The 14,476-nt window shown below is 38.1% G+C and overlaps 2 protein-coding genes across 2 annotated transcripts in view; one reads left to right on the top strand and one right to left on the bottom strand.

The window, feature by feature from the left end:
* SIGIRR (single Ig and TIR domain containing) overlaps positions 1-2,619 on the top strand; it is a 32,567-nt gene extending 29,948 nt beyond the window's left edge. Inside the window, 1 exon segment of the mRNA XM_029284878.1 lies at positions 1,639-2,619. Coding sequence (XP_029140711.1) covers positions 1,639-1,832 — 194 coding nt within the window. The 3' untranslated portion in view covers positions 1,833-2,619.
* Positions 2,620-13,283: 10,664 nt separating this feature from the next.
* The window catches only part of PKP3 (plakophilin 3), a 78,637-nt gene continuing 77,444 nt past the window's right edge, over positions 13,284-14,476 (bottom strand). The window contains exon 14 of the mRNA XM_015820063.1: positions 13,284-14,370. Coding sequence (XP_015675549.1) covers positions 14,335-14,370 — 36 coding nt within the window. The 3' untranslated portion in view covers positions 13,284-14,334. The remainder of the gene's footprint in view (positions 14,371-14,476) is intronic.

Here is a 14,476-nt window from a genome sequence, read left to right as displayed (position 1 = left end):
TGGTAAACCAGAGAGCACCAGTTCTGATTACTTGAGGGCAATCTTGTCAAGCATTCCAGCCCCTTACATTCACAGTCTTCAATCAGAGAACTGCCTACAAGATTAATGGGAAAACCCTTAACTATCTGTTGAAAACCTTCTGGATCCTTAAGACCTTAAGGGTGGCCCATCTTAACTAAGCCTACAAAGGTCCCTGGTGACATACTTGAATCAGAAAGTGATCTGATCTTTGCAATAGACTCAAGATTGTATCATCCATCTCCAGATCAATCAGCAATGTCTCTGATACAAAACAAAGTTTTCAGTTTGTGTCCACATTTGTGATTTTGGCCCAAGATTATTGGGAAAGTCCTATGATTGCCATGGAAGATATGAAATCTGAGCCTTGCCAGATCCTTCCCAAAGTCATGGAAATTAAAGTTGCTCACTAACTGAAGCAGGAGAGGGGGGGGGGGGGATTTCAACTTTAGCCAAAATTCAGGAAGGGAACTCGCTGGGCAGCAGGCAGACAGTACATCAGGAGGATTCCCATTCTTTCCCTATAACACAACCTAACAGATGTGCACCTGCATGCTGACTATGAAAATCAGCTTCTAATCATATAAGTTGTCACAGAACATCATTGCCACCTTCTTCCCCTCCCATGATACTGAGCTTGGTGTAAGTCCCCAAATCTGGGATGACAAATTTTGAAAAGGACTGCATTTCTATCCTTGTCAATCCAGGTCTTGATAATATATGCAGAGCAATATCACTTGCTCATGTTAACACATCAATCTATATAAATAAAAATGTAAATGTTCGTTTGTTCAAAATCTTAAATCTCCGAAAGTTCTTCACCGATTGCTTTGAAATTTTGACACAACGTTGCATTCGAATAAGCGTGTGTTTTTATATACCTACTATTATATGGATGTCACACCTGTGACAGGTAAAAACATGCTTTTTTTGAAAAACAGTGCCATCTGTTGGACATAAAAGCAACACACGCTTTTACCGGACTGAGCCACAGCAACGCGTGGCCGGGTACAGCTAGTATACCATAAATGTATAACTGGAAGTTAGTTGAAAGTTATAACCACAAATTAGTGAAGAGAGGAACCAGTGTTATTTTCAAATTTAACTAATTCGTTTACGCTTTAAAAGTCTCTCCAGTTTCCTATCGGTTGAAAAATCAGCCCCTTTACTACTGTCTATGCCAAGCGAAGGCATTTTTGAGGTAAAACATGCAGGGTAAGTCTAAAACTACCAACTGAAGATCAAACCATATGAAAACTTAGAGGTCTGTAACTGGAGTTCTCTCACAGGATCCAAGCTTTGATTGAAGTATTGATCAGAAATAGTTTTAATTCATTTCCTCCAGTAGAATTTTCCCCCAGTCATAGCTTTCTTGGATTTCACGTAATTTAATTATTACACTGACTTAATAGCATTTTGCAGAAATATTAGATCCAGAACAAGGTATAATTTGTTGGAAAGTAAGCTACTTAAAATGGTATTGAATGGGTTCGGTATTAGATATAGCTTCACTTTGAATATTTTGTAGGAATTATAATGTGCTCTCTTACTTCAAAGTAACTAGTCTTGTGTGAACATTTGGAAATATTATCCCATTATCACTTCTTTTCTGCCCTACAGTAATTCGGAGACCAATTATCAAAAGTCTGCCACCACCTGATAGGATTGGTCCTGATGGTCCATGTCTCGAAGCAGTGGAAGAGGTACGGCTTGAGGAAAACCAGAAGAATGAGATAGACATTTCTGACCTGGGATCTCGCAACTATGATGCAAGGACAGACTTTTACTGCTTAGTGACAGAAGATGATATATAAGGCTTGCTAAGATATTCCTGTGAAAATGATAATTTTTTACAAGCCTGGTATTCCTTGGCAAGGACAATTTGCTCAATTAATCTCTTTAATCCAGAACTGTCCATCAAGTACTACAGAACTCTGACCTGGTCTTAATACTTTCCAAAATGTCTTTCCCTAACCTAGATAAAGGATAGCAGTGAAAGAAATGTTCAGATGACACAAAAATATGAACAGACTTCAGGAGATAGGAATAAAACAGCAGAGGCTTAGCATCCTTCTGTTGGGCACTGCATTAAACAGGGCAGTTGAATAAAGTGGCCTCTAAACCTCCTACATGATTCTATAAGCATTCACCATTGGGAGAATGCAAGGTTTCGGAGAACATCTGGTTATCTTATACACCAATAGTGCCATACAATTTCAGATGACTTTCTTGCATCAGGTTACAATGCTGGGACTTATCTAAGCAACAGGCTTGGCAAGCTTTTCAGTTACTGCTAACATCTCCAGGCAGGTGTTGATATGTGGGAAGTGAATATTAATAGCTAAACATTATTAGTGTAATTGGGATTATAAAGGGAAATATCAACACTAAGGAGATCTGAGACTCCTTCTTGCTAGAAAACTGCAAAAAATGGCAGGTTTCTAAATGAAAAAGAGCTTTGATTTTCTTTGGAAGAAAATAACAGCACTCACTTGTACTTGTTTCCATGTAAATTTGAAAATGCACCTTAGTATATGCTAGCACCAAGGGATGCAAACTTGCATAGAAATTTTTTAGGCTGATAGAATACTATTGCTATTTATTTTTATATAATGCTATCTTAAGTAGGTGATGGCATTCTTTATTAGGAATTTTGCAAATTGCAATTGAAACACCTCTAGAGCAGTGTTTCTCAACCTTGACAATTTTAAGGCATGTGGACTTCAACTCCCAGAATTCCACAGCCAGCAATGCTGGCTGTGGAATTCTGGGAGTTGAAGTCCACATGCCTTAAAATTGTCAAGGTTGAGAAACACTGCTCTAGAGGGTGCTAGATTGATTTTATTGATCTTTTCAAGCATTCTTAGTTTTTGATAGCCCAAACATGGAAGGTGTTTGGTACCACCTTTTCAGGTGAACATATTGTATGAAGGCATTCTGTAGTCTTTCATAAACGTCAGGTCACATAAGATGTAGGTAGTAATTAAATTGGGATGAAGCAAGGGGAAAGAGAGGGGATGGCAGTGTGGTTATGCAGATGCAGATTATATGTAAGATTGATTGCAGAACCTTATAAAAACCATTATGTTTGTTGAGATTTTCTAAGACAACCTGAAATATTTCAGTACAGAAATCGAATTCAGAAATCTCTTGCTCAATTGCACTGGTAGACTTCCTTTTTTTCCAAGGGGAAAATATGTATAATAGAGTACCCAAGTTAGTTCCAGTAATAACAAGTAACTTGAAAGGGGGGAAAAGGGAAAAATATCTTAGATGCCTATTGATAGGGGAAAGGGCACTTCCATGGGAAACAGAGAAGGGATGCAGAAATGGGGCTGAGAAAGAGAGCCAAAAAAGAGAAAAAATCTGAATACAGAAGATGGGCAAGTATGATGTCAAAATGTGTAAAACAAATGCCTCATGGCGTATCAAGAATTCAAGCACATTGGGATAGACTCCTCTTAGGATCATGAACAGTTGCTCAAGTTCCCCAAATTTGAAAGTACCAAAATTAGGACTACTGTAACTCTTCTAAGCAGTTGAGTAAGCATAGAATCTTGAGAGGCATATTGAAATTGCCCAAGTTTCATCCAAATTAAACTCAGGAAAAAAAGTTAATTTAGAGAGCAGCAAAGTTAATCTTGCAGTGATATTACAGTGATGGTGCTTGATCTAGTGTTTCTTTGTTTTTAGATCATTGTAATAATGACAATTCTTCTTCCTCATTTTCTTGTTGGAGAAAGATTGTCCAATATTCTCTACCAATTTTCTTCAGACAAATTTCTATGTATCAAGGGACCAAGAACCATAGGAACATTTCAAGAAGCCAATCTTAGACTGTGCTTAAGTACTGGTTCATGCAATTCAAAAGGCAGCTGTCTGTGGAGTTTCTCAATCATCCAGGTCATAGTTGTCGCAAAGGTGCTTTTTTTTCTTCAAAAGGCAACTGGGCTATTTTTCCTTGAGGAAGAAGAAGAAAACATTTAGTTTCTTGGATGAGTACCAAAACCACCACCTCCTCTTCCCTCCTTCCTCTTCCTCTTCCTCTTCCTCTCCTTCTTCCTCTTCCTCCTCCAAAAAATAGTCCAGTTGCCTTTTGAAAAAAAAGAGGCACATTTGAGTCAAAAGGCAGCTATTTTTACTTTAAAGATTGGAATACAAATAAAGTGTTGGGATTTTAACCAGCTGCAGCCCATTTCCTTCTAATATAGGCAGATGTGATTGATAGCTTACCAGGCTTTGGTCTCAATCAAGACTGAAGCCATCTTTTTCATGAATATCAAGAGAGCAAAGCTGAACTGGGGGAAAAAATGGCAGCTTTTTCAAGCAAGGATAGAAGTGACTTCCAGGACATAACTAATGGGAATCCTCGAAACTATCTTGAGAGAAGGGGTTAAAAAAGATTGCAAATGTGAGCCTCAGTCTCTTTTTATATCAACATGATATTTTCAATAAATGTTTGTAAAGAACATCATTACCAAGCATATTAACGTTATCTTGTGTTAGTCCATTTCATATGGCCTATAAAATCAGACAAAGTTTGAGGCCCACTTCTGTCTTGCTTTAACTGGTTGAAATTCCGTCTGAATCCATTTGTGATTACTTTTCTCCAGAAATATCAAAGTTTGCTGGCATGTTCTTCCTCTTTCAATCTAGACTTCAATCTGAAGTCAAAGAGAAGTTTGAAGATGTCTGGTGTAGGTTGAGGGATGCAATAGATTAGAATGTAACATAAGATTATTATTATTATTATTATTTATTAAATTTATATCCCGCCCTTCTCCTTGCGGACTCAGGGCAGCTGACAATCGATTTAAAAAACATAAATAACAATTACAGAATTAAAATTAATTAAGATAATGCAACATGAGCCCAGAATGCAAAAAGAAAGGACTGGAAACACCTATTTTGCTCCATCTTATAGCCAAGTAAATTGTTGATCAAGAAACAGCCAGGATATGGTACTAAGTCCCATTTATTAAAAAAAAAAATTGGCTGAAGGAGAGGAACATTCTGCAAAATTATTCAAGCAGCACATACCTGAATTCTATTAGGTTAAAATGTATATTTAACATTTTTGAAAGTTTGTGTGCTTTTTGGTACGTTTGCTTTTTGACTGGGAGCATGGGTATCTTGGTTGCATGCAATACCTGCATTGATTTTTTTTCATTCTGAGGACTTTCATGCAGTATAAAGCAAATTAGTTAAATATATTTTTAGCATTAGTTGTTACAACCAAAGCAGTCCAAAAATTGGTAGTATTTTACAATAAAGCAAGTTATTAAATATATTAATAAATTATAATACAATATAAAGTATCTTAGTACATTGCTTTAAAAATGAAGATCCAGAAAAGAATTATTTAAATATATGAGGCAAGAAATCAACCAAGAATCATTTGGCTTGTTATGTGACTTAGGGTGACAGGAATAATAAAAGAAGGCTGCCAAGAAAGTGGGTGAATTCTTTTGACTGGTCTTCATCAAAGGCCCCAGACTTAACATGTTAATCATAAACTGACACATCTCTGACATGGGAAGCAGCATAGAATTGGGACCAGAGCTATTACAGTGGTCAAATAATTTGGAATGAGGTGTGCATAGTTAAACGGCAATGCCTAAAAAAGATGATTGAAAAGCAATCATTGTGCAAAAAGCCTCAAAAAGATAGTTCCAAGCCAGATGTTCAACGAAATAGTAATTCTGTTTCAACCTTAGTATAATGTATTGCACTTTGAGCAACATATTTCATGCAGATGGAGAGGTCTAACAGGCAGGGCCCTATTCAATAAAATGAATTTTAATGTAGAGAAAAGCAAAGTTTTACATTTAGGCAGGAAAAAATCAAAGGTAAAAGTACAGATTAAGCAAGACGTGGCTCAAAAACAGTAACTGTGAGAGGGACCTTGGAGTCCTAGTGGATGATCACTTGAATATGAGCCAGCAGTTTGCAGCAGCAGCCAAAAAAGCTAACACAATCCTGGGTTTGTATAAACAAAGGCATAGACTCAAGATCACGCAAAGTATTATTACCACTTTATAAAACCTTAGTAAGACCACACCTGGAATACTGCAACCAGTTTTGATCACCAGACTACAAAAAAGATGTTAAGACTTTGGAAAAAGTTCAGAGAAGAGCAATTAAGATGATCCAAGGCCTGGAGACTAAAACATATGAAGAACGGCTGCAGGTGACATGATAGCAGTATTCCAGTATTTGAGGGGCTGCCACAAAGAAGAAGGCATCAAACTATTCTCCAAAACACCAGAAGGCAGGACAAGAAACAATGGTTGGAAACTGACCAAAGAGAGAAGCAACCTGGATTTAAGGAGAAACTGCGTAACGGTGAGGACAATTAACCAGTGGTACAGCTTGCCTCCAGAAATTGTGGGCGCTCCATCACTGGAGGTTTTTAAGAAGAGACTAGACAATCACTTGTCTGAAATGGTGTAGGGTCTACTACTTAAGCAGGGGGCTGGACTAGAAGACCTCCAAGATCCCTTTCAGCTCTATTCTATTCTTTTGGAAAAGAGTCTTGCTAAAGGACAATTAAAACTATCAAGCAATTAAAACATCTGCCTTGTGGTTTTTTTTAAATTATTATTATGGCTTTTTAAATAAGAAAAAGGAACTAAGGAAGAGAAAGGTTTAAAATATTAAGCGGTTTGAAGTAAACGGATACAATCTTCCTGCCACCAAACCTCAAGTGAAATTGAATGGCAGTAATTTCAGGACTGATTCATACCATGCCTACTTAAGGAACTGAAATAGCAAAATATGGTCATCTATTAACCTAGCTAGCTTTATATTGCCCGCTCTCTTTTAAGAAAGCTATTAGCTATGAACTTTAAATAGAATTTCCCCTTTCAGAAATAATATGAAAATTGCCAACAGATGACGGCCAAATTTTTTACTTTCCCTGGAATTGTTATATTTTCCAAAAATCAGGAAATTATAATTTGCTGCAGGAATTGACTCTATCTTTGGTCTCATTCAAAGGAGACTATCATGCATTCTTATAAAGATTTTAATTGTTATCACTGCAATTGCATGCAAGTTGCACCCATGTTTTAGAGAGGTCTAGATTTTGATTTCATTGTTGCTGCTAGTTTTAAGGGCACTTTGGAGAATAGCTTGACTCCCTCTTCTTTGTGGCAACCCGAGATATTGGAACACTGCTATCATGTCCCCCCCCTCGTCCTTCTCTTCATTAAACTATACATACCCAATTCCAGCAACCGTTCCTTATGTTTTAGCCTCCAGCCCCCTGATCATCTTTGTTGCTCTTCTCTGTACTCTTTCTAGAGAGTCTCAACAGCTTTTTTACATCATGGTGACCAAAACTGGATGCAGTATTCCACATGTGGCTTTACCAAGGCATTGTAAAGTGGTATTAACACTTTACATGATCTTGATTCTATAACTCTGTTAATGTTGGCTTTTTTGGCAGCTGCAGCACACTGCTGACCCACTGCTGCAAAGGCTAGACTCAGTCTGTCTTTGCTTCACTCAGTCAAGTGAATTGTAGCACCAGTTGCTATTAGGCAAAAATGTGAAAGGATAAATGCTTAAGAAAATATTTGCTTTGCAAAGCATGTTGGCAAAACATGAGCTCATCCCTTCTACTGTAAAATTAAGGCGTTTTCCTAGTTTATCCAAACCTGAATGAGATGAAATAGACCTTGACACTGTCAAGAATGACATTTTTCTTTCTTAGCCTGTCCTACCTGGACAAATCTGGATTATGTGCTTACCAGTTTTATTACAGCAACGTTTCCCTTAAAGAATTCTAGGAATGTTCACTGGGTAGCAGTTCTGGAAATACTGCTAGAGACCAGTGGAACAGGAGAATTGTACAATCAGCTTAAGTTAATAATATCAATCACATAAAAAGGAAGTAACACCAGTGACAGATTTTTTTTGTTACTTGGTAACAAATGAGTCTGCTCAAGGATGGGTAGCCTGCAGACTTTGCTCTAATTACCCAGGTGGCAGGAGAACAAAGGCCTCTGGGAAGGGAAGACTTTTGAAGGCAAGCAGACTTCCTATTATTTGCAACAGTTGTGGTTGCATACTGTAGGATGCAGAATTTTAGCAGGTTCAGTTTGTCCTGCAGGCATGAAGAAAAAGGTGTAATTAAAAGGCTTATCTCTATCCTTTTGTTAAAACTACAAGAGCCCTTAATCCGCTCCTTGTCTTTAGAGCAGGATTTCCCAGTCTTGGCAATTTTAAGATGCATAGACATCAACTCCCAGAATTCCCTTGCTACCTGGGGAATTCTGGAAGATGAAGTTCATGTGTCTTAAACTTGCCAAGATTGGGGAACCCTGCTCTAGAGGGTCTATTGAAACCCACCCAAAGCTATTATCTTTCATTCCCTTGGCTTTAACTTTTCACATGCTTCTCCTACAATGGTTCAGGCTTTCTTAGAGCACAAAGAGGTAAAGCCCTCCTCCAACAAAGATTAAGATACTATCATTTGTGGCTTATAGACTTTGATTCAAGGACATCTTATTTGTTCAGTTCACAGCTGCAGTCCAAATTAGCCATGTTTATCTTAAACCATAAAGCAGGTTACCGAATCAAAACCAAATAAACCACATTATATCATAACATGTCATGCAAACTTGGCCATCCCATTAGGCTGTTAGGATTTGGTTGCGTGAACACAGCCAAGGTAATGTATTATGTTGGAATGGGACAACTTGCCACAGCCAACTCGCTGCGCCCAACTCATCACTGCCAACTTGCTGTGGGAGAACTTGCCACAGGGCAATTTAACAATTCAATTTCATTATTCAAAATAAATAAGAATACTTTTTGTCATTCTCATTTCATTCTGTCCCTCTTTTTGCATCCTTTAATAATAATTCCACAATTTCTTTGATATTAGTGTAAGTCTTGTCCCACAGCAAATTGTCCTGTGGCGAGTTGGGCATGGCAAGTTGTCCCACAATGAGTGGGCTGTAGCAAGTTGGCTGTGGCTAGTTGGCCATGGCAAATTGTCATAGAACCGTGTTATGTAAAAGGTTAAAACTATGTCTCCAGGATTACACAATGTCCACTTTTCTCCTAGGTTTAGATTTGAGCAACTGATTTCATGGCCAAGACAACATATTCCACATTGCTCTGATGGAGAATCAGACCGTCTCAGTGAAGAAGTAGGTTAGCAAATTAGCAGTAGTTTTATCTAGCTGTTCAACATGTTAAGCTCTAATCATTACAATAATCAGGCTGGATTATTACATCTCATATCTTGAAGGAGATGAGATGTAATAATCCAGCCTGATTATTGTAATGATTAGATATAGTGAAGGAGATAGTGGGAGAGAAATTAACAGCCCAATTTCCAAACATGGGTCTCAAGCATCCTGTCTGAAATTAAGCACATTGGAACCAGAAAGACACAACCATAAGCATCTCTGCCCTAGCTAGAAGTAAATGTTTTCCCAGGGTGATATTCGTACTTCCTCCTAATATTCAATTACTAAAGCATCACATAGGAAACACTCTACTCTCCCCTGACCTCAACATAATTCAAAGTTCATTGATTTTCCTGTAGGTTGTTTGTTCGGCACACTTGCCTGCCGGGAGAAAGACTTCACAATTATTTTACTCATATAGACTTTTTTCCCTGCTCTCTGGTTGTGTGGCTGCTGTAGAAGCTCATTCTTAGACTGACTTTGTGGGAGGAGGTTTCTTCTGGCATGCTTGCATGTTGGGCATTTCACAGATGAAACTTAGGTGTTAAGTGAATATGCCACCCTAAAGAAGCAAATACAGTAACAGAGCAAGAGATCAGTTACCAAAAATAATCACATTTCTTTAAGATGAATGGTGCCCAGTGTACAGGTCTGCTTTCTCTATGTCATTGTCCAACCCTTGCCCACCTTGTTTGGTAGCTAAAAAGTCAGAGAGAAAAATGTTCTATGTGCAGAATAGATAGCTAGTCTTGCAGGCAACTTGCAGGCAGACCCCAGCCCAGATGAAGGGGGAGAACTGGTCCCCTGCTAAGGAATTGGGAACTATGGGAATGAAAAAGAAATGTCCCATTGAGAATAATGCTACTGTTTACTGGAAGCTTTACCTGATAGATCTGCAGGGTTGCATAACTGAATTCAGAATGCTGATGAGAAATACACAAGTAGCCAAACACAATCAAAAATGGGAAAGCCAAAAAAAACCCCGCCCTATTTTAAACTGTCCACTTAGAATGTTCAATCTGGTTCCCAGGTCAGACATTGAGAAATGATGATTCATGAATTATTTCAGTATGGAATTTCAATTCTGGCATTATCACAATGGCATCTTACTGGATCTAGAAATGTCTGTGTCCACATACAAGACAGTGACAATGTGATGTCTTTTGTATTACTGTGGAGGCAGGAAACACCCAGAGCATATTGGCTTTGTTCGCATAGCATCCAAACGTATTGCAAGCTTCATCAGCTTTGAGTCAATTAGCAGAACTGTCACTTTTAGGAACAATGAAAATGTGCTTAATTATGCTTCCCAGGAGGAGGAATGAGGCAAAAAATTTGTTCTATATACAGTTATAAACAACTGTGGATTCATTGCACAGAGGTAATAAATCCTGAACATTGGTGACTTTTTATGCTCATGTTGATAACAACTAGCAAGGCTAGGAAAATGTCTTGGGGAAATTTGGTATTAGAGAGATAATTGACAGTGGCCTGTGCCTCTTATCATTTGTGGAAGTAAATGAGCTAATGTTTGGAAACATCCAATCAGCACCAATTAAAACCTCAGTTAAAATGGCCTTCATCCAGTACTCAACTATTTCTAAATCAGCAGCTGTTTTCAAACATCACTCACGGACATCTAGTCAACAAGAGGCAGTCTACACCCTTCTATTGCAGTCATATTACTTTAATATAAACTGCTCATAATGTAGCCACACCAAATGTTGTGGATGAGTGAAGTTACAAGACCTTACTTACCAACAAGAATTCCAACTATTTTTTATCATCATTTTTCACGTGGATGATGAAAATGATCAAGAGGCACAATTGTCAGAAATAATTAACAAGCATGCCAACAAAATCTATCCCATTGGAAGACACTAAACACAACCATAGATTTTGGATGAATGAAAACTGTGCAAACTCAGGAGATTTGACATTGTATTGACCATTTAATTAGCAAGTTGACACTTGCTTCAAAACAAAATGGACTGTCTATTGGATTAGTACTGCAAAAGAACTTGAAGAACTTCTATATTGTTGAGAATATCACAACCTCTGTACTTATTATGCTGCCTCAGCAGTAAATTTCAACATGAATGATACCAGAAAAGCAGACAGTGAATTTGTGAGCTCCAGAATTGAATGACTGACTCATTTGTATAGTACTTCCAGATCCTTTACAACTGCCCTGTTCTGAAAGACATTCCAGTAGAGCCACCAACTCTTGACAGCCCAGATGGAACAACTGAATAATGTAACTCCAGAATCTCTGAAGCTGCCATCCATCAGTTAAAAAGAGGGAAACCTAGTGACAGATAGTCACTGCAGAAGCAATAAACACTGCTTGTGATACACTAATTTGTCAGCTCCTTCAAATTATTTGAGAGTCTGAGGACATACTTTATTTGTAGAAACAGGCAATATTTCCAATTTTCAAGAAAGACAATCAGGCGTACAAGAATTGTTGTGGGATTAGCCTGTTGTTGGTCATGGTCAAGGTATTTATCAAAGGCTTTAGAAAAGATAGAAACAAATAGCCCAAGAACAGCAGATTAATTTCTAGCTTGGAAGAGGATGCCGTGACCAAATATTTGTATTATGACAACTGCTTGATGAATGCATCAACTGTGGAAAGAGGCTTCTTGCTGTTTATTGATTTTGCAGTGTTGTCTATCAGCCAGTATTATGGAAGCCTAAAGTGAGCCTGCTGAAGTACTAAAGCAGATACATGAGGAATCATGAAATTTTGTATGAATGGAGAAATGTCCAGAGCCTTCCCAGCATATAATAGCAACAGCAATAAGACTTATATACTGCTTCATAGTGCTTTATTGCCCTCTCTAAGCAGTTTACAGAGACAGCATATTGACCCCAACAATCTGGGTCCTCATTTTACTGACCTCGGAAGGATGGAAGGCTGAGTCAACCTTGAGCTGGTTAGCCTGCAATACTGCATTCTAACCAGTGTACCACCATGGCTTCTAATAGTGTATTTCCCTTTCTTCAACATTGTGATTGTTACAGTCATAAGGAAGATATTTGCTAGCATTCTGTCATATTCGGAGATGAATTAATCACAGATCTAATGTTTGCTAATAAGATATGATTTTGTTTCTGATGGTTTTCCTTAAGGCTGGGCAGGGATTTTAATTTGGACCACATACGGGCATCTGATTCTCTTGGGAAATCCTTAAAGCCGTGATTCTTCCTGGTGCTCATGTGCAACCCCAGAAAAAGATGTTTGATTTACTGCCAACTGGTGCAACATATGTGCTCCAAACCACCTTTTTCTCTTTGAATCCTAATTGCTGCACAGATCTAATTTTCATCTTTCCTGCTGATAAGTGCCTATTCTAATACTTACCCTAGGACTCTTATCTCCTTCAGTCAGCCTTATTATCCCTGACATTTTGTGCTTCAAATAAATAATTGGATTAAATTTTATAAGAGGAAAAACATACATTCAGCTATGCTGACATATTCACTGAGTGACAAGAACTGCCTTCCGTAAGTAGTTTGTGCCATTTTTTTTGTTAACTTCTGTGGAGGAAAAAGGTCAAGCAGCTCAGCCCTTTCATTACATATGCCAGACTATAGTACTGTAGGAAGTCACAAAACTAGACAGTGACATTTCTGAGGTATTTGACATCTGGATATTTTTTTTAACACCCCCTTCCTGCACCATACCATTGACCATTGACCACCAAAGAGCCAATCAACATACCACAACAGTAACCTGACTCCATACTCTGCCACCAACCCTCCATATAGGTTCCTCATCATCCCTAAAGTCACCCAGACAATGCATCTCCTCACTGATGGCACCCAGGGCAGACTGCCCCACCAAAGTTCCTTTGCCAGGCCACTGAAACTATTTATCTGGTTGCTAGGATGCACTCTTCTATCAGTGTCACCACACATCAGGCAAGAACTGTGTATTCAACAGAACTCTCATTTAACAGGATAAGGATCCCTGCTGTGGGATACTAAAAGTGCTAATAAATGTAGTGCAGAAATGTTCTTTGGTCCAACAAAGTACATTGCGAATACGTGTTGATCTGAAGTTTATGAATTTATTGCTGCTAAAACAATTCAGTGGGACAGTCTCAGGCACTTTAATTTCACCAAGTCAATCCTATTCGAATAGAGATAAAAGTAAAATTCTGTACAAATCACAGGGAGGCTGGATACCCAGCTTAAGTACTTCCTTGGAGCAAGCACTTCCTTTCCATAATTTCTTTCCCCATTTATAGGCTTTGTAACCCACAAGACGTGAAGTAAATTATGCTATATGTAGCTTATAGAAAATTATGTCTTCAGATTCATTATAGCTGTCAAATAAAAATGAGAAAATCCATCACCAAACTTCACCCTAAATTTATATTCCAAGGCTCTCTGTCCTCTTGTGCATTGGTTAATACAACTTTAAAAGCCTACATTTATTCCGCAGTTCCAATAATTAGACTTTCCTAAAATCTTACAAATAGGTTTATACATATGATTAAAATCTGTATCTCAAACTCATATAACCCAGTCCTTTTGAAATTAAATGCAAGCAAATCATTTCCAGAATATACAGAGGTAGGAAAATATATGCAATAACCAGTGAGAGTTTTAGGGGAGTTCCAGGGAGGGAGGGAATAAAAGAAAGCAATAAACATGAAAGCAAATGGAAGCACCCTTGATAAAATGACCTCTGGGAGAACTTCTCCATTATCCTTAGCAGTCTGCAATTTCTGCTGTAACATCAACATCCATACATTTTAAAAAAGAATTCCAGTTCTATGGGAAGTCGGGACCTGGCTTTGGCAATGCCGATAGGAGGCTTCAGAGTTTGCATGGACATTGATTTGCATCTTCAGTCATGGTATACTTTCGTAGTGTAAGATGACCAAGACAGAGAAACCTGAGCTTTATATAGACTTTTAAAGAAAAGAAATCAATGCAAAATATAAAACATGTTAGCCAACTGACACCGGCTCTTTAAAAAGGAGGGGATTGCAAAAGGGGGTTTCATGACGTAAGGTCACAGTCCTTAGTGGTGCTTTATTAACAAGATTCTTGGAGAAAAATTAGGGCTGGAGAGTCCATTTTCTGCAGGTTCTTTTCTTTACAGGCCAATGAAATCTTCTTTCCGAAAGCCCTTCTGTAAAACATAAAAAAGACTGTCACAAGCACACATCAGATCAGTGATGATCCAGCAAATGCTAACCTATCTTTGCCCCACAGACACCAAGGGAATCATCTATGGG

Source organism: Protobothrops mucrosquamatus, unplaced genomic scaffold, assembly GCF_001527695.2.
Source record: "Protobothrops mucrosquamatus isolate PMUCROS unplaced genomic scaffold, P.Mucros_1.0 scaffold1049, whole genome shotgun sequence".
Taxonomy (NCBI): Eukaryota; Metazoa; Chordata; class Lepidosauria; order Squamata; family Viperidae; genus Protobothrops; species Protobothrops mucrosquamatus.
Note: the sequence above shows the minus strand (reverse complement) of the source record. Positions and strands in the feature narration are given on the sequence as shown.